The sequence below is a fragment of the Harpegnathos saltator genome, unplaced genomic scaffold (genome assembly GCF_003227715.2).
Source record: "Harpegnathos saltator strain DR-91 unplaced genomic scaffold, Hsal_v8.6 scaffold328, whole genome shotgun sequence".
Classification (NCBI taxonomy): domain Eukaryota; kingdom Metazoa; phylum Arthropoda; class Insecta; order Hymenoptera; family Formicidae; genus Harpegnathos; species Harpegnathos saltator.
Window position 1 is genome coordinate 566,791 of NW_020230126.1, and position 27,837 is coordinate 594,627.

Genomic DNA, 27,837 nt, shown 5'->3' on the forward strand with positions numbered 1-27,837 from the left:
TTAGAGCACCAGTCTTTGGATCCTCGCGTATTCGAAGCAGAATCTGCCTATAGATTGCTGGAAATCGGGAAGTGCCAGATACCAATCAGGCACCCCGAGAAATGTTCTATGCGAGGAGCAAAACAGATCAGCCTATTGGCTTGTTGGCTGTTTTCGTTCCGCTGACATACCTGATATCCGTCTATGCAGTCGCACTTGCCGAGGTAGCAGGAGCCTCGTCCGGAACAATCGTTGGGGCACGTAGTGGAGACGCCTTCGGCTTCCGTGACCACCAGTGTGACCTTGTAAGGCTGCAGCTCGTCGTTATACACGGACAAGAACCAGTCGCCGGTGTCGAAGTACTGCAGCAGACTGACGTTCACCGTCATCGGGTCGGCTATGGTCCTCTTGATCAGCACGTGCTGGTAGGACGTGGGCGATCGGGCGGCGCGTTCCACACGCGAGTCCTGCGTGCTGCCGGACTTCATGAAGCTGACGGCCTCCGCGGTGGCGTCCCTCTTCAGCCTGTGGACCACCCTGCCGCCCTTCACGAACTCCACAAAGTCGTATTGCGTGACGCTGGGCGCGACGTTCCGCCTGCCGTAAACGGCGAAGTTCGCGCCCCACGGCAGCGTGAGGTTCAGCCGGATGAACGCTGGCTGCTTGTTGCGAAATTCCGTGTTCCAGAAGTGGTACGGCGGTATGAGGGCGGAGTGCGCGACATTGTACGCTTGCAGCTCCAGCACGGCCGGCCATTGCTGCGCGGATTGCTGGATCTGCGGGTCGCTCTGCTGGTCGCCGGCGCTGTCCGCGGCGCTCGAGTGCTCCGCCGTGCTCGTGGGTAAGGATTCTGCGAGGTGGTGAAAACGCGCGACGCATGTGAGACTTGTCACGGCACGAAGCGTCGTAGGCGCCGTCGCGAAGGTCTCGCGAGACGAGACTTGGCCAAATTGACCCTCCGTCAGCCGCGATGATTCTCATTTCCATGAACGGTCGTCGCGACGTATCTCACGCGGAGAAAAATGCTTGCCCGAGTGAAAGGACTTTCCGCTGGGCTATGAACGATACAGAAATCCCGGCCGGGGCTGTCAGTTGAGAGTCAGTTGTCAAGATTTCTGTCAACTACAACAGAATTCCGGTATTTCTTCGGAACCGTTCATACTTTACCAAAAAATTGCCCCGCTCGACCAAACATTTCTCCCCGCGCACGGATTCGCTAATTTTCCCTAGTCATTTTCCTCCGCTTCTTGGAACAACCTTCCCCTTCATTCATTTTCATTCATTTCAGCACTTGGCTAAAAGGCCAGGCATCAAAATATGTACATAAGAAACGGTGAAGAACAAATTGACACGTATTAGGATGGATGGAAAACCTTGAGGCCTTGTAGCAACGGCAATAGCCTGAACGTGTGTCTGTTGGATATTGCGACTAACGGACGGTTAAATCCGACCACTTCGTGGCTGCGGTGGTTAGCTGTGCGTAGGCGAAGGGGTGTGAAAGCGGGTTATTTCGCTGACCTCTGTCGCCACGCGATGACCGACGTTTTGCTTCGCAAAACGATTTTCATGCAATACATTCTTTTTCGGTGCGGAGCGCTTCTCAAATGGTCACAACTGCGAGTCGTTGCTTATGGGCTTGCTTGATAATCGATTATGACCGGAGACGACAGCTCATGGTGTTAATATTGCCACTTTGTCACACTCTTATCTGATAAGGATGAGAATTTAGTTAATTGTGTTTTTCTTGAATCTTTTCTGTTGGAGTTGTTGGAGTTGGACTGCCATCTTGGCAGTCCTATCGTAATCGATTATCGCGCAAGTAGTAGCTTACAATTGTAATTCATCCCAACTTCAGCGGAAAAAGGTGTGCGAAAACATTTCGTTCACGTAACATCGTTTTGTAAACAGGTGTATATTTATACGCGCTTGAGAGACGGTTAAACCAAACCGGTTGTAAGTTTGACGAATAAACGACGAACCGACGAACCGAGGGAGATATTTTTTACCGACTCTCTCTCCGTCTGTCTTTCTCTCTCCTTTTTCCCCCTCGATGCTGCGTCATTCTTACACGGGAAAAACAAAGCCATTAATGTAATTGAATTTTCCGTTACTTGGGGAGAATAGAAACCAAATAGAAAACTCGATCGCACCAACAGAAAGATTCCTGCGAGAGGTCTCTAATCAGTCGATTGTTTTCAATCATTCCAACTGAGTTTTTAATACTGTCCGAGAGAATTTTTCAGTCGTGGTAACAGAGATATCGTTTCTCGTCCGGTCCCTTTTCAATTGCATGAGATCTTCTTCTCCGCGTAGAAGAAATGTCTCGCTATCTCACGCTTAATAAAAGGTGTAATCGAATACTTGAAGAAATTTAAGCCGACGAGGATTTCACGCTGCCGCCGATGAGATTCTGTTAAAAGACCGCCAGCCCTGAATTAACTCGACCGCCAGATAGTCCTGGAGATACGTAGATGAAAAAAAAATGTTTATTTGATCGACCATTTTTAATCATCCGATATAAATTCAATGTGTAGTAAAATAAGATAAAAATCCCAATTAATGATTGAATATATATAATTTTATCGTGAAAATAACTTAATAATGATTTAACAATTAACCTAAATACTCACAGCTGTGCAATTCTGTTAGAAAGCTTAAATTAATATTTGAGACTTTAATACTGCATTATTTTTTCTTCGAATTTGTTGAAACATTTTAATTTATTCCGAACGATTGTCACGAATTAGGTCACATTGCCCGCTAATTCGCTTTATTAATTTCTGAATTCACAATTACTTCGATGATTCGCCATTGAAATGTATCAGACATTTTCGTAAGGCTGCGATTCCGCATTGTTGTAACATTCGATACGACATTTGTCGCCGGGAGATCAACATTTCTCGCACAGACCAAGTCCCGCAAGGCTGACGGTCTTCTCCTTTACTCTCGAGTCTCGTCGGTGACGACGCTGCCTCTTGGCGCGTAATGTTACAGCACGCGTACAAATCTCTCGGTTTATCTTCGTGTCATGGGCGCGCTACACGTAACGCGTACATCAATTGCTCAATTATGCTCCCGAAATGGCACACGGGACTGGTAGTGCGAAATCTTTATAGCGGATGACATTTAGAGGCTCGGCGATATAGTCCGCGCTAAAGGCATTATATCGATGGAACGTTCATCCACTCGCTTCCCAAAAGCAATTACCGTGTGACGCTGTACGCGCGAGTATTTACATCATGCAGAGTAGATGCAAATTAATACCGCTCGATATTTACCTTCTGTAGGTATCTGCGTAGATATCGAGTCGTGGATGTGTGCGTTTTCGTGAGTGACAGCCTTGATATCTTGAACCAGGATGCAGTTAGTGCTATCGATCGGGCGCATAGAGCCCGCTACTGAAAAAATAAACAAAACGGCCGTTTTTAAATACTCATCTTACTTTTTCGCATCTTTTGTGTATTTCGATACGATCGCCGGGCGCGTGTATGTGTGTGTGTGTGTGTGTATTTCGACCTTCCCCCCCGTTCTCTTTTCTATTCAATACTTGTAATTGCAATATAATAACAAAAACGTCTGTTATTAATTTCCGCCACATGTTATTATTACGTTATATTTCCTATTATTATTATTATTATTATTATTATTATTGTTATCGTCGTCGTCGTTGTTGTTATTGCCGACAGTTCGGCATCCCAATCACTCGTTAATATTCAAATATGTATCGTAATAAAATACTCTGAATAGATAATAATTAAATTTAGATGTTTACACACACCCACCCACACACACACACACACACATACATATTTCAAGTATAATATGTTTGCATCGCCTTCTTTGCAATCAATATTGATTGTGCGATCGGCACAATGCGCGTTCTAGCCGTAGGGGAGCAGAATTTTCTGTTATTATGAAGCAAATCCGGCTCCAAGAACCGGAAATTCTGTTTCCTTCAACCAGAACTCGTTCGGTCCGTTCGTTCATTGTCGCGTTAATTCGACTAATCTCTCTGCTCGAGCGGCAACCGCAGCGCTCAGAAAACTGTAAAACCCCAATGCGAGCCGAAGCGAATTCATATGTGAAGCCTTACATGCAATCGCGCGCAGATAAATGCGATATTTGTAATATATGAGCGGTATTCCGGGGCAAAATAGCATTCGCCGTGCGCCGCTTTTATAGCGTCAGGAATCAGGAACGGCTTTAGTCGAACGTCTGGGAGCACCCTAATGGGTTCATAAATTCGAGCAATCGCTTTCGAATTACGATAGCACACTAGATTTCCCATGACAACTCGACTTCCTTGCTCCACTAACTTTTAAAGCAAAGTATCCGCGTAATAAAGTTCAGAAACTTACCGTCTCATTGTTTCGGCGCTATCACAGTTGTATCGTGTGCGCGATGCTGTCTCGTCGGATTAAGAATTTCTGATTGCCGCGGCGCGTCTTTTATCTCACGACGAGTCGTCGATACGCCGATTCTAAGCAGAACGAACAAATGTTTTCGCGCGTGGGGGACACCCCGTTTTTAAAAAAGTCTACATTTCTCTCATTTGAAAAAAAAAAAAAAAAAAAAAAAAAAGAAACGTCCCCACTCTAGTGCAAAAATATACATATTAGTATAATTAAATGCAAGTAAGTAGCGTAATCAAATAGTGTCATCAGTATCCACTGAATAAATATTTCTCATCTTTTAAACGTTTTTCTTCCACGGTATGGAAAGAAGCTTCGGCAGAACGATGATAACAATGTTCGTAATTTAAAAGTTCCTGTTTTACGTTTAATGGCGAACGATTATGAGGCGTGAAATTCCGATAAATACCAAAGGCATTTGAGGCCACCCGCCGATTTAATTCGGGATTCAATCGTGTCGACGATGCCACGATATCGGTAATTGTCTTCGAGTTTTGGGCTGTTTATATTAATGCTTTCTGAGTGATAAGTTCGTTGAGTTTAAACGCCGTGATAAATTCAGCAATAAAACCCTTATCCGCGGTGGTATATTGCGGTTTAATTAATTATCTGTCTCGTGCGCTACAAGCGCCACGAATTAATTACGCGGTTTAACGAGAATTTTTAAAAAGGTGCAGGGAGCAATGCGCGCGCGCGCGCGCGCGCGCGCGCAACGCAAACCCACGTAACGACCTCTTGGCTTATCAAGCAACAAAACAGCGATAACGCATAATTGAATTCGCGTGTTATTGCCGTGCGAGTGATTTGACAAATCGCGATTCGCCGATACACTCGGCGCCGGTATTTAATGAACGCGTTTTCGCCCCGCGATTTATTGCGTCGCGAATTGTATAAGTTTTCCGTCCCAATAACAAACACTCGTTATCGTGCAAGCTCGTGTCCTATTTCTAGTGAGCAATTGCTGTTATCGCGTATTATTGTCGTATTATTTCTCACAAATACGCGGAAAAAAGTCGGGCAAGATGAGAAAATCGAGGCCATCGATGATATTCGTGATTCTTCCGAATTACTTCGATACACTGAGAGAAAAAGATTGAAGAAATTCAGGATATTTGTTTGATGAATATTAATTGTATATTGATTCATATTAATGCACACATTTCTACGGTGGGGAAAAGGTTTTTCTTGCAGATGAGAAAATGTCCTTTTTCTGAAAGCTATCGTTTGCCTTGCTTAAATAAAAGAAGATAAATTTAAATAAGTATGTGTTATATTAGCATCGACAGCGGGAAAATAGTTTGTGTTTTAGATATTTTTCCTCTCGGTTCTCTCGAGAAACGGGCGAACGAGTCGAACTGCATTTTCGTTAGGATATCGATAGTTTGGCACCGCGGTCAAAGGCTTTTGATAAATGAAGCTTCGAAGGCGACCGTAATCGCATTCTGAAAATCAAATGAGCCGCGGGAGCAAAAACTTTTCCTTGATGGATATAAATTTGTATTTCTCGTCTCACGATACACATACACACACACACACACACACACACACACACACACACACTGATACTCAGATTGCAGATACTCTGCAATAACGTCAGCCTTGATTTAAAACTGTAGTTTTTTATGGAAAGTATTGTCTATATTTTATTCAACTAGGAGGATATAAATTTAGGTAAATATGTGTATTAATATCTGTATTAGTACTCACCAGATAAATATTTGTTTTTATTTTTTATATATTTTTTCTCTCAATGCACAATATTTTTTTAGATAAAAATTTTTATATCTCGTTTCAACATATACATTCAGATTTTGCAATAACGTCAAGCTTGTTTCAAACCGTAGCTTTTCATGAAAGATATTGTTTATTTTATTTAAATAAAAGAATTTAGATTGAAATAAATATGTGTTATTAGTACCCGCCGAACAAATATTTTTATTTTTACATATTTTTTCTCTCAGTGTTTTTATGATAGATAAAAATTTTTGTTTTTCCTCTCGGCATATATACGTTCATACACAAAAATTTTGCAATGGCGTTTATCCCTTGACTCAAAACTGTATCTTTTCAAGAAACTACTATGTTTAGCCCATTTAAATAAAAAACTTTGGATTTAAGTAAATATGAATTATTAGTTCTTATGGAACAAAATTTTCTTTTATTTCTTACATAATTTTTCTCTCAACGTACGCACTTTTCTGACAGATAAAAATTGTCGTCTCATCATATACAAATTCACGATCAGACCTAGATTTTGCAATATTCTCGATATTTTGCAACATCAACTTTCAGAGTAGAAATCATCATCGTAAGGCAAAAATCGTTGAAGAATATTTCAAGATAATTTCAAGATAATGAGGCCACGTCCAACGTCTGAGATGGGGGATGCGCGTATACACAAGTGTGTGTGTGTGTGTGTAAAAGTGTGCGTATATCGCGCACACCAATGCGCACGCACGTCAGACCGGAGAGATAGGCGAAATGACCGGAAAAGAGCGACTATTCCTTCGGGATCGACATTGCCCGGCCGCCATGTAACTATCGCTGAAATTGAGTTGCAGTGAACTGTGAATGACCTTATTTCGCGTATACGCCAGTCAGCAAGGCATCGTTTTCGTTCTCGTTTCACGTCGTCGCAGTTCACCGATCTGGCTTCCCACCTATCGCAACCACGTAGCTGGTACGTAGTCGCTCAAGCCGAAGAGGTCTGGCAGGCAGATCGCGCGGTATCTTCGAGGGCGTCGACGCCGGATATCGAATTAGGGGAAAGAGTAATTGTCTCGTACGCCGCGGACAAACGAGTTTCGGCGAAAATTAACGCTCGACAGATCATCTCGCGCGTCTAACTGCGACATGAATTCTAGATTCTACTCTCCAGTCCGAATTATTGAAATCCTGGCTACACGAAGAGTCGCTCAACGCGAGAAGCGAGAGATACCTAAATGGCGGATCGCGAGTCTGCCGATTGCAGTGTTGTGCTTCGATGATTTAAACATTAGTTGGATAAAGATAAAATGAAATACGTAAATCCCTCTCTCAACTGCTGATCCTTTATCCTGATTTAAGGCAATGAATTCCAATGCAATCACGGCCTTAGTCCGACACATGCAGTGTTTTAACGCAAACGTCTACGACGTACAAATAAATATTTCGATACTTTGCAGCATTTGCAGACCTGAACGATCTGTAAACGTCATCTCAGACAGCTTTGTAAACGATTTTCTCGAATTTAAGAGATGCAGATGAGAAAGAAATATATTTGTATCATCTAGATAAAAAGTGAGAAGTTGGCGCCAAAACTTCATCTGGATCATCACGTCTATGTAATTTTATTTTTAAATATAAGAACAAACACGTTCAGTTATTCGATCTGCTGTCGCACTCATTCTTTTCAGCATTTCGCGTATCAGCAATCACGACATCGCGGGAGGGATCGTTTTAGGACGCGATATAAAGTATGTGGAGAGCGAGCGAGACCGTCCGGAGTTCCGGCTGCGGAAAATTTGAAATGGCCGTAGATGCAAACTCCCCCTCCCGGAAAGGGAGGAAAAGGGGTCGTTGCGCCGCGCAAGCTACCCTTTGCCTTGGGGATTGGAGAGGAGAGGAGAAGGAGAGAAGGGGGGAGAAGACAAGCGCGACTGTGCACATTTCCGAAGGACAGCGAGTACGCTCACGAGGCGCGCAAAGGAATAACTTTTTCAATTATACACCCTCGGATCGATAGAGCGATTCATTCCCGAGAATGATTCCCGGATTATCGTCGGATTATCCCGCCACACCCATCGGTCCGCACTGCCCACTTCCGCTCGTACGTAATAATGAAATGTTTACAATCGACCCGTCTATCCTTTCGTTCCGATCCGTCGAAGCGCGAGTGCAGACGCGACGGCATTATCGAGCCGCCTACGAGCGGCCGCTATTATTGACGAGTTAACTGCTAATGACGTAGTAACGACGTTTCTTTGCAACGAGAAACAGGCCGAGCAAGTAGTTTTCGTTGCGATATCAATGCCTCGTTGCATCGCGTCAAAGGCTTTCGGCAAACGCAGCTTCGCAGCTGACCGTAATCGCATTCTGAAAATCAAACGAGCGCGCAAGCGAGAGCAAAAAACGCAGCTCGTACTTTCCGACTAGCGCGAGCGCGACGAGCGAAGGTACGAGCTATTCTTTGAATTTACCTTCGCCCTCGTGACTGTTTTTTACCTCCCCGGACTCGGAGCCTCGGATTTCGAGACGAATAAAGCGAAATAAGCGAAGTAAGCAATATAAAGTAATATTATGCCTTCGTAATTTTAATATATTTTCACAGAGAAAAATATATCTGTTTGATCTGAATTCTTCTTAGAATAATCAGGATTGTATTGATCTTTTTTGATCCGCGTATCATCGGTTTCTCTCGGACCGATGAAACACGAAATCGAAACTTCTCCGAAACCACGTAAATGTTGTAAAACAGCGATAATTTGAATACCTTTGACGCTAAATTTGCAGCAATTAGGCGTTAGGTGGTTTCCGGAAGTTTATCCACGAGTCTTTGTGTCTCAGGAAATTATTGCAGACTGTGGAAACGTGAAAAAAATTGTTTCCTTTTTCTCACCAGAAATCGGGTTCTCCGAACTTTGAACGTGCCGAAACTTAAATCCCGATTTCCCGGAGCGTCTAAAGAACATTGCTCGAGGGCGGTGCCACCGCAGGATCGGCGGACACTTCGCGATCTCAGCGGCGATCTAACCGCCGGGGGTATAAAGTGAAGTGCACAATGTCGAATTATCGAAAGGTGCGGCGCGGCAACTCCGAGATGGCATGCAAAATCCGCGCGTTTCACGAGAGAGTGCCAAGCAGGAACGGATGAAATCCGGCGCAGAAGCTAGAGGAAAAGTTCGCAGGGCCTCGTTCGCGCTTGCTCGTCGTGTGTGAGAGCGAAAGAAAACGCGCACGTTGCGTGTGCGGACACGCGAGTGTACACAGACGACGGACCCGCCACCGATCGTAAAAGACCCGTGCGCGAGGGCTGGTTGGCTGGGGGGAGGGATAGTGTGGATGCAGTAGCAAACAGGCAGATTGGATTCCAGACTCGATTTACTGGAATGCAGAAATAACAGCTGGCGAGCAGAGTCTCCTCGAGGCCGAGAGAACCGACTTCGCAATCTCCTCCATCTCTTCTTCCTACCTCTTTCCGCGATACGAGCGGGACGACGCGAAGGAGGAGGGTGGGGTGGGGTGGGGTAGAGGGGGGGGGGTGAAGAAGAACGGTGGCTACGGACGCGTTCAAGTCGCAGCGAGGGGAAAAGAGGGATGAGAGGGACGACAGTTCCATAGGGGACTCTACGGGCGGCCGAGGGTAGTCCGAGCGCGGCGGGGCAAAGGGGTGTTACATAGATTCGCGGGACACAATGCGGCCCGCTCTCTTGCTCTCGTATTCTTCTCTTTCTCTGCTAAATCCCTTTAGTCCCTGCAACTTCGGATGATAAAGTCTAATACGTCCGCGAGACGGACCTTGACCGTCGTCCTCGCGGATCTCCCGCGGAATGCAAAAACTCACGTCGCGCGCTGATAACAGCCAGTCGAGACGAGATGATGTTTGTGGGAGCGTCAGCCCACTGGGCGAACTCTCATGGCCACAAACAAGGCCTGATGGGTAAAGTGAAGAAGGATAACATTATCGACCGTCTGTAGACATTCGAATCGTAATCGTCGGGATATTTGGGGTATAATTAATCTTTAAAATCTTTCATCTTTCACAAGTATTATATTAGGGATACCGGAGAGTCTTTTCGTTTTTTTAATCCTTCAATTAGCGCAATTATAATATTGCTACATTAATTGAAGGAAATTTAATTATGATTCTAAATTAATTAGTAATATTTCTTTATAGTATATATCAATTTTCATCAAGATCAAACTTATCTTTGCGCTAATTAAAGGGTTAAAAGAACGAAAAGACTCTCCGGTACCCTTAATACAATCTTCTTGAGGAAAATCTTTGGGAATATTGCTGCGTCAAGAACCGCGGGCATTTTTGTACACTGATAGAAAAATATAGTTGAATTAACTATAATCTCACTATATTTTATAGTTCATTTTGGCGTCAACCATATCTTTATTATTTATATTATTTATTTTATAGTTCGTGGAAAGCTGCGAAATATAGTAGAATAAACACAAATATATGGCCAATGATTGTCTTAAATAATTATTTAGTTACTTTTACCATATATATGGTAATTTCTCATTCACAAATATAGTGAGATTTAATATTCATATAGTTACATCTGTCATCATTTAGCAAATATTCTGGTAATATTGACTATATAAAAGAGTTACTTTTACCTACCATTTTATATTTGTATCCATACAATAATTTTAGTTCAACTTACTATAATTCTTAGTAAAAATATTATATGGTTGGTTATACTATGCCTATATCGAAATTATTATTACCGATATTATGGTAATACTTACTACAAATGTGATATTTTGGACCATAATTTAATTACTATATATCATTATAGTTCCAAATATCATATACTTTTCTCTCAGTGTAGCGATCAACGAAAATAATGGAATAAAAATTTTACTTAGGGTTTACCTCAAACACAAGACAAACGCGGACTGCGAATATCGCCCTTAGAATATTCTTCCTTTTCCGCTTTTCCCCATGCGAAGCTTAACGGTGGCTTTACCGGCGATACCGATCGCGGCGTTCCTCGAACGACGACACGTCCTGCGGTAAGATTTCACGCGTCCGCATCTACCGCGGCCGGCCTATCGCCGATTTATGTAACCAAAGTTTGCCGAGATGTCAGCCGGGCCCGGCTGTACCGAGTTAGTGCGCCGTTAGTTGCAGAGAGTTATCGATTTGTGCGTCCCGTCGGTCAGGCCATTGCCCCGCGCGAACTGTCCGATTCATTCCGCGAAGACGCACAGCTTCGCTAATTTCAGGTGTAACGATTCGACGTCGGCGTCACTCTCGCCGGCGAGTGCGACTCGACTTTGCGGAGCGAAAAGTACGAAATTGATTACGGGCTTTCTCTCTTGCCCCCCCCTCCCCCCGCCTGCTTTCTTTCGCTCTCTCCGTCGACGTCCCGACAGATGTCCGACGAGATAACCCGCACGTTTCCGTGCCTTTCGCGGCCCCCCTATTGACGGACACGTTATTAGTGGGGCATAAACGGTATATCGACGTACGAATGCGTTCGTCCTGTCCGCGATGCGCTTCTCCCCGCTATCGGCGGACAATATTTTTGCCTCTCCCTAACCGGATGGAGTCAAGCGCCCCGCGCGTTAAATGAACTATTACGCCGGGGCGGTGTTACGCCACTGCCGCACTTCCTACCCAAGATCCGGACTTCCGCCGTTAAACGATATCTAATTTCACAGCGAAGCCGACGTATCGCCCGCGTTATCGCGGTCGATTGCACTTTTCACTACGCGCGGATAATGTTTCGCGGACGGCGAGCAATCATAATCAAGCCCGAGAGGAGAGCTAAATTTAAAATTCACGGCAAATATATCGGCGTTTGCTGCCGAGAGCGAAAAAGAAAGAAAAACGCGAGCGCGTTAAATGTTACACACGCAGCACGCTTGTGATTCGCGCGTGATGCGAGCGCTTTTTTTTTTGTGATCGTTTTTTCTCCTCTACATTTGCACGCGCGAGCTCCTCCGTTACGTAAAGATTCCTCCTCGATGTGCCTGAAAAGAGCCGAGACACTACGTACGAATAATTCTGTCAACACGCAAAGCGTCCCGGTATTTTGCGACGATGCAACCGCGTCCTCCCTCTCTCTCTCTCTCTCTCTCTCCCTCTCCCTCTCTTTTGGTAACGAAACTTTCGACGCCCGGCAGCGCGAAATGAAACGGGCTCCACGAGCCGTTTTTGCGAGCCAAAACCTAAAACTGCTTCGGCCGCAAAAAAATTCACCGTTTAAACGTCAACCGTAAAATAATGCTGATGCGGCGGTGTTATAAGCCCGGCCGTTGTGAAAAAGGAAAAATGCCAATGCACCGGAGAGGTAGTAGTACACGGCGTGCCTTTTTACGAACGAAACTAACAGTTGCGATGCACACGATACTTTAGATATAGTTCACCCTCCCTCGCATTTAATTGACTCCTTTGTGTACCAACGTTTTGTTAATTTCATGCTTCGTTCGTCTCGCGCGCCATTTTTCGTCCGGTGAACTTTCAATAAGCTGCCCGAACTGCGCGACCGCACGTGAGAGGAACACACCGGAAGCTACTTTTATAATCACAGTTGTGATTCGTTTCGGCCTTTCTCCCGACGAACCGAGGGAGATGGGGAGGAAGGATGGGGTCGCGGGCAGGAAGTACAACGCGCCCGCTAATATTTACGGCTCTCGTCCTAACTGCGCTTTCCATGATTAGATACGCGAAATTCGTCATGCTTTCATGTGGACCATTATGGGGTGTCAGTCGTACGTATAATCCCCCTCTGTGCGCGCACGGGGATTAGCATCGCGCGGTAATGCCGACGTTCCGATGGATTTTAGTGTATTAGGTGGGTTGGGTTAGTCGTAACCAGATTTGCAAGTTAATAATGAATTATTGTACCGTGAATTTCGGGTCAGCTGGCGATAGAATTGCGCGAACTATCTGGCACGGTGTGTTACAGACTGGGACGTGCGCTCGGGGATTAATAAAAACGATTGCCGCAAATTTACATCGGGCCAAATATTATTTATGCAGCCGTCGCGCTAAATAGTCACCGCCACCACCATCACTATCGCCCCTACCACCACCACCACCACCATCACCACCATAACCACCACCAGCAGCACCACCACCACCACCACCACCACCACCACCGTCATCATCGCGCCAGGATACCCGGGAAAATCAACTTCATCGGTGCAGCCGAATTTTCTGCTGCCGGACGAGAACTCGGCTGCCGTGAGAGAGCGGAAAGACTCCTCCTGGAGGAGGTTTCCGCTCAGTCAATTGCTCCCCGTTATCTGAACCGAGAGTTCTCACGTGACCGAGTGTTCAGACGAAAGTTTTCAGCCGCGGAGACGTCGCTCCTCGTCACCGAGTTCTCGCCCGGCCGTCGTTAAATCGCACCGACTGGGATACTTTTCTCTGCGCGGCCGGCAAAACCGACGAGGTTACCGTAAAGCGAGCCCGGCAGAAGCGTGTCCGCAAGTCGCTAAAAAGTCCGGTAGAAGCCACGCGGAGAAATCTCAACAACCAATTTGATATTTCGAAAATTTCGTCGCGATATTCAAAGATACAGATGTCGGCGATCCAGTCGCTATTCAGCTCCTATAATATTCAGTCGAATCGATATATCCAAATATGGAGGCTCAACTGGATATAACAGATATCAATAATCAAGCGGATCATTAATAATCTGTCGATATCCAATCGATATCTAGATATCGAATACACGTCGACACGAAACGCCGCGCGCGGATCTGTCGTCAATAAGCAGCCCGGTCTTTGTCGGATCGAACCGCCCGGAAAATCATCATCGACTGGTGAAGCGGGCTTCCAGCGGTTGACACCCCCGACAGCCCGAACGTACACCTACCTCCCAGACGTTCCAGCCTTAATCCAATCGAACTGTCGTCCGAGTGCCAGGAGAATTAGTCGTCGTAGCTCGTATATCGTATATATACGATCTTGCGCAAATCGTCAGCGAATCGGGAGGACGGACCCGGGGCGGAATCTTAATGCGCGACGGTTATGCTTTACTTACTAGCGAAGTACACCAGCATCGCCGTCAGCGCGACCGCCACGAGGATGAGCGTGATCGAGCAACATTTCCAGGAGCATCTGTGCTGACAGCGCTTGTCGATGTGAAAGCGCGACGGCGAGTACGGCGAGTAGTGCGGCACCGCGGCGGCGCGAAGTGGAAAACCCGGCATCACCATGCTCTGGCTCTGCGCGCCTACTGTCGCGGTACCGCCATTTCCGGCGCCGCCTAAACCGCTGCCTAGGGAGCCCACCGTCACTTGCTGTTGCGGCGGCGGAAGCCTGAAACAATCACAAGTAATCGATGTTAGCCAAGTGTCCTGAGACATGCGGTGCGTGTCGCGAAAGGCATAATTACGCTCGTGTGTGTGTGTGTGTGTGTGTGTGTGTGTGTGTGTTCGCAAGATGCTGCGAAGTTGCCGCGCGATGCTCTAATCTTGCTTTTAGCGACGTAATTGCACCCAAAGATTCAAATCGATCAGCCAAGGTACACGAAGATACAAACATATCGAGGCTGCAGTGAGCGTCTCTAAGAGTCAAGTAGCGACATCTCTCGTCAAGCGGGAGTACTGTGTGTGATTTTTACAGTGAAAGATTATTATATTCTTTACAACGCGGCTGGTTTCATGTCACTCCGAGTCGGAACTTTATTTTTATTTAATTTTTTTTAATTGTTTTATTTATAATCGAACAATTAATGTAAAAGAGAGGTAACAATTAATAATTAGTAAATAATTAAGCAACTGATTCTCACGGAAAGTATCGCTGGTCGAAAGAACCAATATTTTCTACGCTAAATGTCGCTCCAATGCCGCTGTAATAATAATCTTGCACGTGCATGTCGCTACTATCATTTCCTCATTAGAACCACGAGAAGATAGTTGACGCCGGAAACGACTATAATATTAGCGAGAGAGGTTAACCACTTTTTTCCCCTTTATTAACGTTACCCACTGGCCGAACGCCAAAAGTGCCCATAAACGAGAGAGTACTTATGCGGCTGTACGTATATACTATGTATATTTCTTGTGTACACACTATGTTAACGAAGTAATTATAATTCTACGGAGTTCCCCGCTGAAGTCTTCTAACCAAGTAATTATAATTTTACCGAGCTGATGAGATGAAAAATGCCTGCTGCCGTACGTGAGCATTTAGCCTATTCCGCTGCAGGCCTATTCCGTAATCTTTAACGACAATGTCGTCATCGTTACGCTGTCGTTAAAAGTCCCCAAAACAGGTCTGCAGGTTGACTAGACTGTCAACGATCGAGCGAAGAAGCTTCTAGAAGCTGGTTCTATTTTCACCGTCGGAAGCGGGACAGTCTCAACAATCGAGTGCGATTCGCCCATAGACTTATATAGATAGACTTAGCGCATCCTTATGGGCGCGTTGAAGACTACATTAGAGGATAGAGCTATTGTGTGAGTGAGGCGCTCTCTCTCTCTCTCTCTCTCTCTCTCTCTCTCTCTCTCTCTCTCTCTCTCTCGCTCTGGGTTAGGAGAGAGGAGAAAATGACACAAGGGGAAAGGTAACGTCGGGTGCGGTCCAGCGACCGCTGCAAATGCTACGAAGCGTTTCTCTGTCCTATTCTATTTTTCGGATAAGTCGTAACAGTGATTGAAGCAACCAGACTTTAAATCTAGCAAGATCAATTGATTTGCGAACCATGACCTTTGTACAGCTCCTCGTACAACTGCCCTCCTATTCACCTCTTCGGCTTCCCCCACCAAGACGCATGTTAGACAGAGGCACACTCACTCAGCTATCGCTCCTCTCATTTTAATGTTGTCTTCAAGTTCTCTCACGGGACGCGCAGTCTATCTGTATAAGTCTATGGATTCGCCCCACCTCGTTGCGCCACTTTCGTCGCGCGGAGCTACCGACGAGTCGTTTGAATGGGACCGAGAAAGGCCCGGCTACGATGTCGCGCGTCGCGCTCCGTCCTGCCATCCGCCGCAGGAGGTGTGAAGCAAGTGGTGCGAAGTCGCCGCCGCGCGAGCGCACTACAATGTACCGCGCGCGTTTGTCGGCGCGCCCGGCGCTTTGCACGCCCGTATCTTGGCGAAAAAACCACGTACGAGCGCGAGACAAACGCGACATTTTCCTTTATGTAAGAGTAAGGTATAGGATGTATGAACAACATGGGAACGAGTCCCTAGAGATGTGACCTTTCTTCTTTTGTTTATTTACTTTATACATAGAGCCGAATGAATGAGACTAGCAGCTCGAGGTAGTAAACACAAAAAAAAATAATAGACAGCGTAACGATAATATAATTCAGACGTCCGTCGGATAGTCGGGGAAACGCACGACGACACTGGTATTCGGAATTAAGAGAATCAACCAATTGTGTAAGGGAACAATGCTCGATCCCGGCCACCCGTGGAATATTAGAAAACAATGATTCGATTAACACTCATCGACCTTCTGCACGAGCGGCGACGGCACGTCTGCTTCGGGCGTCCAACAGCGATTAACTAACTAACTCTATCGCGACATCGTTTTTATGACGTTTATCCACGTCTCTATCTTCCAAACGTAAACACATTCTCCCCACCATCGACCTCACTGTGATCGTTGTTGTTTTTCAACGCTCCGAACGCCCATTTCGGATTTTCATATGCAATACTCACACCACTCGTACGATATGAATGGTTAGGTATTAAAAGCAAGAATCGGTTCAATATTTTTATTACAATTATATGCTTTTCTTCAAAGCTATACACAACAACGGATCGATGGCACTCTTTAGAAAAAGAGGAGGGGGGGGGGGAAGAAAAGGAAAAAGGGGCGAACAAGCAAAGGAAAAGAAGAAAAAGAATATTTGTCTCACATTTGGGGTGTCAAACGAAGCGCCCTGTAATACATTACATTTTTGTATATATTACAAGTGCTAAAATGGGGCCCGAGCATTTTTACTTCATTACTCGTTCTTCTTTTTATCTATTTACTGGCGATTCTTGTCTGTTTCATCGTCTGCTTATTTGCTTCATCATTCATTCATTTTGCACATACATTTTGCATCATGCTCTTGGAGTTTTATTCTCCTTCTTTCTTTATTAATTTTATAATTCTTGATTTTTGTCCTCGCGGCATTCTTGACGCTTTTCGTAATTTTGTGACTGAAAGTCCTTCCTGTTGATTATTACTATTGAGTTATTACTTTGAAGCGCTACGCAACGACTGTTGCTCGCAGCACTTTAAAAGAAATTCAGCACAATCTGAAATATAAGTTCAGACATTCAAAGTATATTACATTTGTATCACAAGTGTTGAAATGGGACCCGAGTATTTTTATTTCATTACTCGTTCTTCTTTTTATTCATTTATTTACTTGCGATTTTTGTCTACTTTATCGTCTGCTTATTTGCTTCTTCGTTCATATACTGCACAAACACGCGCACACACATTTTGCATCATTTTGTATTTTGCTCTCAGAGTTTTACTCTCCTTCTCTCTTTGTTAACTTTACAATTCTTGATTTTTGTCCTCGCGGCATTCTTGACGCTTTGTGTAATTTTGTGACTGAAAGTCCTTCCTGTTAATTATTATTATCGAAACTTTGAAATGCTACGTAACGAAAGTTACTTACAACGATCTTAATATAACATCAGACCACGGACGCTATAATAACGGGACGCTATAATAACGGACTACCAAAGTATATCGCACTTGCGCCCATTTTCGAGACCATTTTCGAGATCCTGCGTGAGCAACATCTAAAATGAAATTACTCAAGTCTAAATGAAACGACTTGAGCCTCCCCCGAACGCAACGGCGCGTCGCGTCGCGTCGCAAACTGCGGAAGCAACGGTTAGCCGCGATGTGACAAATTATTCGTGATAGCCAGCGCGCGATCGATCGCCAGACGGAACGGAATCGACGTCGATTAGCGTATCTCCAATGTATCTTCGTCCGCCGATTATTAGTTAAATTCATGCCGATACTCATCGGCGTATCAGTGTCGCGTAATAAATGGGACGATTGACCGCATACTCCGGCCATCGAGCTTGATCCGACGTCGTTTCGGGGACGATACGTAACGGCGATAAATCGACGACCGGTATCCGTTTAGCGCGCACTTGCGCCGACGGACACGCGTCGGTGGACGCGATCTCGTCGATGTAGACGAGAGAGAGAGCATCGGCCAAGTGCGCCCAGCGATGCGGATAACGCCGGGCTTATAAAAGATGCAGATGCTGCCATTTAGTCCGACGTAGCGCGTTCGACATATGCGCGCGCGAGTATACGTGTGTGTGTGTGTGTGTGTGTGTGTACGCGCGCGCGCATGTCGATACGCGAAATCCGTGATCCCTCGGAAAATGACGATCACAGAGGTGACAAGGTTAAGGCCCTACCCGTCGAACCCGTGTCAAGGGTTTTATTTTCATCATCGGTGATATTTATCTTCGTCCCTCCATCGAGAGCGGGAGAAAAAGGGAGAGGTGGGGATAAGCGCGGTCGGAGCTGACCGGATGAAAGGCCAACGTCGAAACAGGGATTTAATGTGGTATCCAGGATAAATATAGTTTTCCGATAATCATGCGGACTCATGAATAGTATTATGCGCGCGTCACGATGGCTCGTACGGCTCGCTTTGCCGCTTGGCTAAAATCCCATAAGAATAACTCGATTGACAGTGCACGTCTGATGGTGGGCGGCGGGAGGGGGTGGGACGAGAGAATAGCGAAAAGGGGAGGACTAAAACAGCCGGAAAAGGGAAACAAGGGAACTTAACAATGAGCCGCGCCGCGCCAGTGTTGAATTTTCCGTAATAAAAAATTCACGCGACACGAAGCCCGAGAGTGAGAGGGAGAGAGAGAGAGAGAGAGAGAGAGAGAGAGAGAGAGAAAGAGAGACAGCGGAGCCTCGCTGGTCAAATGGGATATTTACCCGGGATCTTTTTCGGCTGGGTTTTACACGAATTTCAGCTAAAACCTCGCGGCGTTGCGCAAAAAAATGATGAGTCCCGCGGGGAACGTTTCGAGTGTTCGACTTATCAGTGCTGTTCTTAGGCCTCGCGAAGTAGCCCGCTCGTATTCAAACGAGCGCAATTTGTACTCTCCTGCGCATTTCTCTTTTTTCCGTTTTATTGTTGCTCCCTCGAACGGCTCGAAACTGCAGCGTTCTCAAAATCCCCGTCAAAGGGGCGCCCGTAAGCTCGGACTCGTGCAGAGAGCCTCGAGATTCTTTTCTCAGCGTTTCTTTTTTTGCGGGGAGGGGGGGGGAATCGTTGAAATGTGCCGTGGGTCTCACGTAATTTATAAGTTGCTTAACAAAACTCGACGCGACAAATACTATAAATAATCGCGCTCAGACCTCGACGCTCCGTGATCCTATAAACGTTCGCTCATATTTCCCGGAGCAGGAAGCAATCAAATACGACGTGAAAAAATATGACTAGCAGTAGTCGCGGTGTTCTTACGAGGTGACGCAAAGGAAAGTAAGAAAGAGATCGAGAGAGAGAGAGAGAGAGAGGCAGAGAGTCGGTAGAAAGAAAAAGAGGAAAAAAGAGAAGAAGCGCGCGAGAGAAGAAACCTCGTGCAATAAATAGGACTTTTTCCTCGAGGTCGTTAACTCGAGACGAGAGTTCGCGGAGAGAAAAAATTAATTTACTAAAAGTATCGACGAGCTTGGCTGGTGGACAAAAGTCGCGGAATGAGAACGTCGATGACCAAATAATTGAGGTTTCTTTTCTTTCGATTTAAATCTTCATTTTTACCCCAAAGCCAGTCTCCGCCGTTGTGTTTACCGATTAGTGAAGTCGAGGCAGGTCGCTCTCGCGCAATTCGTCCTGCCCGCTATACGTTAATTAACGTGCGCGATTAATCGGCGATATTTCGCGATTAGACCCGTACACTCCAGGCGCCTCGGATCGGAGGGTGCGCGCGTGCGCGCCGAAGGTTTTTTCTAGAAAATAAATAAATCTAATCCCCGACTCTCTCCCTCCCTCCCCCCCTCTCTCTCTCTCTCTCTTCGCCAAGAGCCTCCAGACAGATGTGCCGTGCTTCGAGCGGGACAACCGGATTCTTGATTGCGCGTAACAGACAAATGAAGCGAGGGGAGTGGCTTGAAAACAAGATGAACGAGGAAAAAGGAGAGCAGCAGCAGCAGCAGCAGCTGGGAAGATGCACCGCGGAAGTACAGAGCGAGAGCGGGCAATTCGGCGCGTTCACGCCGCGGTCCCTCTTCAAGCCGGGTTAATCCAATTGTGCGAGTAAATTGGTTAGCTGGAATTGGGTTATATTTCCTAATCGATACGATAGATTGCGTTACCGGTCGGCACGTCGTCTCTGGCGTATCGTTCACGATGCATGGCTTCTTCTCCGTTAATTGCCGTTAGTTAGGTCGGAGAAAACGCGAGACTGGCATGGCTGAAGCCGCCGCCGTGAGATTGCGCCAAATGCTGTCATTTATGATTATAATGAAATAATTTTCTGTAGGCTCTCGGCGAGGGTGACACGTATTTGAAAATGCGCAATGTTCCTTCAAGCAATTCAACAATCTATGGTAAAATATTAGAAATTTATATATGTAAATTTATACAACTTTATACATTATATAAAATATTTACAGTAGCAGGAAGTATGTCAATTTCCATGAAGCTTGCGCGGATTCGATCAAATAATGATGTGTGTAAAAACTTATTAATTAGTAATTATTATTTATTCCTTATTTATAAATTCATTTTTCTTGTCTCTATGCAACTCAATATTAAATAAAATCCGCGCAAGAGTGGCAGCGAGCTAGCAAAGAATCCCGGCTGCTGAATGCTCCAGCTCTCCTGTTTGTGTATTTTTTAACATCCCGCGACAGATTGTGTCAAATTGCTCAAAGGGGAAAACGTAGCAAATTTCAGATGACGAGAGACGCTCCCGCTGATTCGAGCGGTTTGTGATCTTTCTGGTGACAGGTTAATCTAACTCGGGGAACGTAAGCGCAAAACGTGCGCGAGGAGTCGCGCCGTATGGCGCGCGCGGCACGACTTTCGGAAAGGAAGTTTGAAAACGTGCGGGCGCTCCTTTAAGCAATGTAAAAGTGGGTCGACGAGCGCCGAGTTTGATCGCCAGCGACCTCGGCGGATTACGCAGTCCTCCTCGCTGCGCGAAGTTAGGATGTCTCTGATCTAAAGTTACCGTAGTCCGGTCACGAAAGGATCCGCCGTCTTTAAGCAGGTAGAGCGCTCCGCATCGACGACGACGACGACGACGACGACGACGACGACGACGACGACGACGACGACGACGACGACGACGACGACGACGAGGACGACGAGGACGACGACGACGACGACGAGGACGACGACGAGGACGACGTCGTCGTCGGCGGGCGGTGAAACGCGGACCATGGACACGTACAAACACCTCCACCGATTAAACCAATTGGACGGCTGTGTCTGATATATTGGAAGTTAAAGAGGTAATTGCGAGCGGCGTTGCTGCCGCGTATTAAGTTGAGTGTCGTCTGAGTGGAAGATTGGACTGTTCCAGCTGTGCGAGCTGAAGATAGGATCGAGCGTGTGATCCAATTATGATGTAACCAATGTTCCATCGCAGCCGCGATTGGCAGCGCGCTCCGGCAGTAGCGGAGCCCTGCTGCCGCACACCATCTATGCCATTGCGAGAGGTTTCCCCGTGTCGCGAGTTCTTCGTTAGGGTTCAACGAGCCGACCGGCCGGGTGGTCTTCGGGGCCGAGTGGCAAACGCGCGTCAAAGCTGCCGATGCTGGCTGGACACGCGACAAGAGTGCAGCGAAATTTGAAAAATGGGCCAATTTCCCGAAAAAGTGATAATACCGAGATCCGAATGTAGAGACAATCGGCCGAGAACAATTGCGCCGAAATATCGGGGTCGTCTCGTTGCGCCACAGCCGGCTGCGTTGGTCCATTCGTTTGCAGCGCAAGAGTATACTCGAGCGAGTGGATATTCAATGAATTTAGTTCCGCGGAATGTATCGAAACGCGGAGAGAATGAAAGAATTTCTTGAAAAGCCGGGATCTTCCGAAATACAAATTTAACGAGACATTATGACTGCGGACTTTTACATGGTCGGGCATGCATTGTCCCGAAAACATGTATCAATATTTAAAAAGTGGGGCAATTCCCGGGAAAAAAAAAACCATTATGTCGAGACCCGCACACCGAGGCAATTTGGCCAAATTCAATTTTGCCGAAATATTATAACTGTCTCGTTGTATACGACCGGGTGCATTAGTATCTACTCGTTTGCAGCGCAGCATTAATGTACTCAAATGGATGGATTTTAATACGTAGCTGGCCGTGCATTGTCCCGGAAAAAATGTATCGCTATTTAAAAAGTGGAGCAATTTTCCGAAAAAAACCAAAATACCGAGGCAATCCCCAAAATACAATTTTGCCAAAATATCGGAACTGTCTCGTTGTACAGCAGCCGGCGTAATAGCTTTAATATTTTGTACAACCAGCTTGTTAGGATCTTTTAATTGTACTCTGTAATTGTTTAATTTAATCTCTCGATCGGTTTATTATCTATTGATTACTCAATAGCAGATGATGGAACAATCCTGTCGGAGCGGCATGTTTGTCACAGCGGTAGCTCCACGTTGACGTCTAGAAGGGAACTCTTGGTACGATTGGAAAATATTAGCAACTTTGTGCCGAATGTTGAGGCTATTATGCGAGTCTGTGGTCTAGCTAGGTGTATTCATTAGCACTCATTCGCTCGAGTACAGAAAAGAGTACACTCAAGTGGATAAACATTAATGTAACCGTGTGTACTGTTTTCGGAGTAATAGTATCTCCTCGGAATATTTGAGGAAAACTGTACTTCGGGACATTGTCTGGATACATCCGGATTTCGGGAAATCGCCCCCATTCACGAACTTGAACATTCGGCTTTTCCGAACAATGCATGCGCGCGCCATGCTGAACCGAGTCACTTTGAGCGAGCAAGGGTGCCAGGATCGCGCTGGAAACACCCCTCGGCTTCGCGACATTCGCGGGAGGAACTCCCGATTCGCGTCGCGTCCGAGAACGTATCATTACGTTATACGCAGTACGCAGGAACTCGAATACATCCCCGAGCAGGCGGTTGCGTAGGCGAGGACGATAGACCGTTGTAAAGCCCGCGACGTCGCCGAGACTTTGCGTGGCGTCCCGCGGTCTTAAAATCGTGCGGTCCCTCTGAATATTCAGCGGTATCGAGCCCGTTATTATTACGTAGCGGACCACGCATGCGAGTGCCGCATGCTTTCGCGAGGCGCAAGGCGGTGCTCGGTAATCGAGCGATTAAAATTATAATTTCGCTGTAATCACACCGTTCTATTAGAGCGCGTTGCGTCGCGTCGCGTCGCGCTGTGCCGCGCCGCGCGAGTCTAATTAATATTAAAGGGCCCAAATTAATAATTAAGAGCGTCACGCCAACGACGGCTGTCGGAAGGCGCGGCTTGATGCGTTTGACGCGCGCAACTATGTGCCGACGTGCCCTCTCGCGAATAATGACGCCGAGCGGACTTCATTATACCCGGCCGCTGCGTTGACGATCGTCATTTTTCCTTCTCTCGCTCTCGTTCCCTCTCCCCCCGCCTTCCCCCCCTCTCTCTCTCTCTCTCACTCTCTCGCTTTTCTCTCTCAGCCGAGTGAGTGGGATTTAATTTCAACTGCGACGCGTCGTGTTACGTGCCTCTCTGTCACCTTATCTTCCCTTTGAAACGCATTTGGCCGGCGCGGCGCGGCGCTCAACGGAACGGGGGATATCAGATTTTTATTGGAATTCTTCCTACGTGTACCTCCTACGGATTACGTGCTGTGCCTCCTGTGCCGGCAATCGTCGCGCCTTAATCTCCCGGAGAGATCGCGGATAAGCGCCGCGAGTGTCACAGCCGATCGACGAGCATTCGCTCGCTCTCTCTCTCTCTCTCTCTCTCTCTGTGTGTGTTGTATGTTTAATAATGGGTTTCTCCGTAGTGTACTTCGCGATGCAACGCGAGTCGCGCGGCGCGCCTGCTTTCGGCGGAGGTATTTGCTCGGGGACGACGTGCAGCGTGAGATCCGGAAGATCCGAATCTCCGAGACTGCGGCAGTTCCCGCGCTGCGCGACGAACGGATATCGATGCAGTGTACAGTGAGACAATTACTCAACGTTTCGTTAAAATTGCGTCTCGGTGTCGTGACTTTCCGAGGAGATCGTCTTTCACTTTTTGAATTTCGATTTTGCATCTTTCGTGTGTTCGCCGTCAGTGTTGAATAAATTGCGAAAGGAGCGTTTCTCGCCGACAATCGGCGAGCATTCACTGATTTCCGCTTTACGTCCACGTCTAATTTCTCATCGATTTTCACAAGTGGAGGCACGACTCCGCCGCGAAATTTCTAGTGTACAGATTCGCCGCACCAAATCCGCAAACTTGCTGCGTTCGCGGCGGTGAAATCGAAGGGGCTCGCGCGACTCTGTCTGCGCTCGCAAACTGTATCGGTAATGGAAACAGTCGCCGCTACTGGCTGATCTATCCAGCAAGATTTCACTAATTGCAGTGCTGCAAATTGAAACTGAGTCATCAATCATAAGTTATACAAAAGTTTGCCGAAGAATCGGCCGTATGACAGACAGTGCGACTGATAAGTTCTCACGCAGAAAAATCGACAAGGGCGTCGCGAAACGGGCCGGCGGAAGACAAGGAGGGCTGTGTGAACTCGAGTACAAATTGCTTCATAAGTTTGCCACCCCGAAATCATCCGGCAAAGTGGATTCCCGTGTATTTTGTACACATCGTCTACGTACAACCCGCGGTACAATAGCCGCGCAGCCGAGCAATACCCGCGCGCAGGAAGTTATCAGATTGCCGCGGGCGAAATTTATGTCGCAATATCATTTTTAAGAATTTTCTCATATTTCGCATAAAGCTACCTACGGTAAGCCTGAGTAATATCGCGAAATGAATCCCCCCGTAAATGTTTCCTCGCCGACGAAACTGATACGGTCATACCGGCCGCGTGCATACCCGCGCGCACATGTTATCGTTACGTCCAATTGATTGTAATCGCCAAGGTGTGTCAAACGCGCTTTCGCGCGGAGGTAACACGCTGACAACGTACAAACGTCGATGTTACAACGCTGCAGGCCTCGCCGTTTAAGAGAGAGTGAGAGAGAAAGAGCGATCGAATGGCAGCGACGGTCACTGCTCTCGCAGGACGAGATTCGCGCGAACGATCCGCAAGGCTCGGCGTCGTTAGCGGATGCGCCGCGGAAGAGCGCGAAAACTGCGGTCGGATAACGCGAGAGGAAGAGAGAGAGAGAGAGAGAGAGAGAGAGAAGGAGGAGCGCATATCGGGACTAATGTCAGTCCTACGGTTATAAAACGTGACACCGGGCAGCTGCCGGCGCACTCTACACCCCGTCCGGTAATACAATCTCGCGTAAATCCTGCCTCTTCTTCTTCAGCGCAGTACGCTAACCAGTTTCCGTGGTTTATTGCCGTCCGGTGTCGTGTTAAAAGGTTCTCGCCGGCCCGGCTGCGCGTCGACGGGGGGGCGAGGGGGCAAAGGTCGCGCGTCGCGCCGTGTAAAAGGCGGATCACGCGGCGATATCTCGATAGGAGGAGGATTTTTGCGCACGGGCAAAATTCTGCCGATTGTTTCGTCGTGCGTGAAAGTCACTCGTGCGCACTCGGTGCGGTCTTTGGTGTCGGGTTGCCATGCGGATGTGTGCTACATAGATCGACATAATGGTCTTATCGTTCGGTGCAGGGTAAAACGTCCAACAGGAGGGGCGCTCTGCCAGCTTTTGATCGGGTACCAGAGTGTATGGGGATTTTTAATAATTTTACTATCAATTATCAGTTGGTCGTTAATTTCTATTCGTTACTCACCCGTGTAAATATTCCTGTAAACTCACTGTGCAACTTCATACCCGGCAAAATCCCCGCGGGAATAGAGAAAACTCTGATAAAGCGCCGGGCTGTGTTGGACGTTTTGTCCCAAATTAGACTGCTAGGGAGAAAAATATCTCTCGTTGTATTTAAATACTTTTCTTCTCTTATCCTCAACAAAGATTATTCTTTCGATAAGAGTCTCTCGCGAGATATATTCATCGGGAGTTTTGGAGAAGCTCATTATCTCATGTGCTCAAAAGAGGAATTTATTCTCTCGATCTAAGGATATTGTGAAACTTGTGTCCTGCTTGTAGCAGACCGAATTTTGTTTTAATTTAGCATTCTTGATTAAAGCGCCGGACTTATGTAACAGATTTGTGGATGTGCAAATATTTGTGAAATTGCTTGTACATTAACGTGAAGCTATCACTGCGACAGATTTACCGCTGACTTTCAAGAACAATTATTAAAGGATCAGTCAACATTGCGTACGACAAAATTCTAATGTGCGCTTAATTGATATCATATCACACGTAATTTGTAGTTAGTGCTACACCCCGGAAAGCAAGGATTCCCTTTAATAAAAAGCGCATGTCAACATTGTGAATGTATTTCTTATCGAAGCGTTGAAGCCTCTTTGCTGAGTGACAGTTTTTGAGTCAGGAGATCTCTTTTAAAAAAGGTGCGTGAAACCTCGATCTCGAATATATCGAAGTGGGTGAAGAGAGAGAGAGAGAGAGAGAGAGAGAGAGAGAGAGAGAGAGAGAGAGAGAGAGGAGAGAGAGAGAGAGAGACAGGGGGAGAGAGAGAGAGAGAGAGAGAGAGAGAGAGGAGAGAGAGAGAGAGGGAGAGAGAGAGAGAGGGAGAGAGGGAGAGACAGGGAGAGAGAGAGAGAGAGAGAGAGAGAGAGAGAGAGAGAGAGAGAGAGAGAGAGAGAGAGAGAGAGAAAGTGTGTGTGTGTGTGTGTGAGTGAGAGAGGGGGGAGAGATAGAGTTTAAAATGGTCTTGAATAGAAATGTTAAACGTCAAAATTTTCATTCATTATACAGTTACGCGTTACTGTGCAGAAAATATATGTCATGAAATTTCAAACTGTATGCGTCTAATACATCATATATGTTGGAGTCGGATATTATCGAACTTATACTACACTTCAGGGATTATTTTTGATTTATAATATTTATTCTAAACTTTAATATGAATAAGCTAAAATGGCGCGTGCGTAGCACGCACTTGTAGTGTTCTATTGTTATGTTTCAATAGTTTATGTAAAAAATACAAGGCGGAAATGTATGATAAAATGTCTTCTCATACGACGCGTCTCGTTTTCGAGCGAATTAATCTTGAGAGGATTGAAGAGCTATAAATAATGCTTCGCTTCTCCTTAAGCTCGGATGACTTCAGGTGTCTTCGTGACACGTCGTTCGAATCATCCCGACGGCGGTTATCGCGTTACATACAATGTATACGTACATACATATATACATGGCTATGTGCAATAACGACGCTCTCCGTATTTATCATATTTATAAAATGAGAATACCCCGTTGTATTCTCACAATTCATCCCTTCTTTTCTTTTATCTTCTCTGATACCTCTTCCTGGAGATTCTCGCTTCGAGAATCCACGGCGTATATTTTCTTTCGAATTCTTCCCGGACGCGTTCTATTTTATCCTAGACGAAATCCGAGGTCGACGACTCGTCGCGCCGCATAATTCAGCGATAAAGATTCCCCAGCCGCGGGTATCATCGACCGCCCCCGCCGCTGATTTGTTCGAGGGCAAATATGTTTTCTGCAAATTACATTTTCACCGTGGTGCATTTCTTCGTTTTTTCTCCCCCCCCTCCCCCTCCCCGCTCTCTATCCCTTTCTCTCGTTCTCTTCCTC

At 46.4% G+C, this 27,837-nt stretch overlaps 1 protein-coding gene across 10 annotated transcripts in view; it reads right to left on the minus strand.

Moving 5' to 3' along the window:
• Nucleotides 1–27,837, minus strand: part of Ten-a (Teneurin-a transmembrane protein) — a 664,333-nt gene that overhangs the window by 35,177 nt on the left and 601,319 nt on the right. For all 10 annotated transcript variants that reach the window (XM_025300069.1, XM_025300070.1, XM_025300075.1 and 7 more), the window contains 3 exons: nt 14,105–14,382; nt 3,258–3,377; nt 171–829 (listed from right to left, as the gene is read on the minus strand). In XM_025300069.1, the coding sequence (XP_025155854.1) occupies nt 171–829; nt 3,258–3,377; nt 14,105–14,382 (1,057 nt within the window). The remainder of the gene's footprint in view (nt 1–170; nt 830–3,257; nt 3,378–14,104; nt 14,383–27,837) is intronic.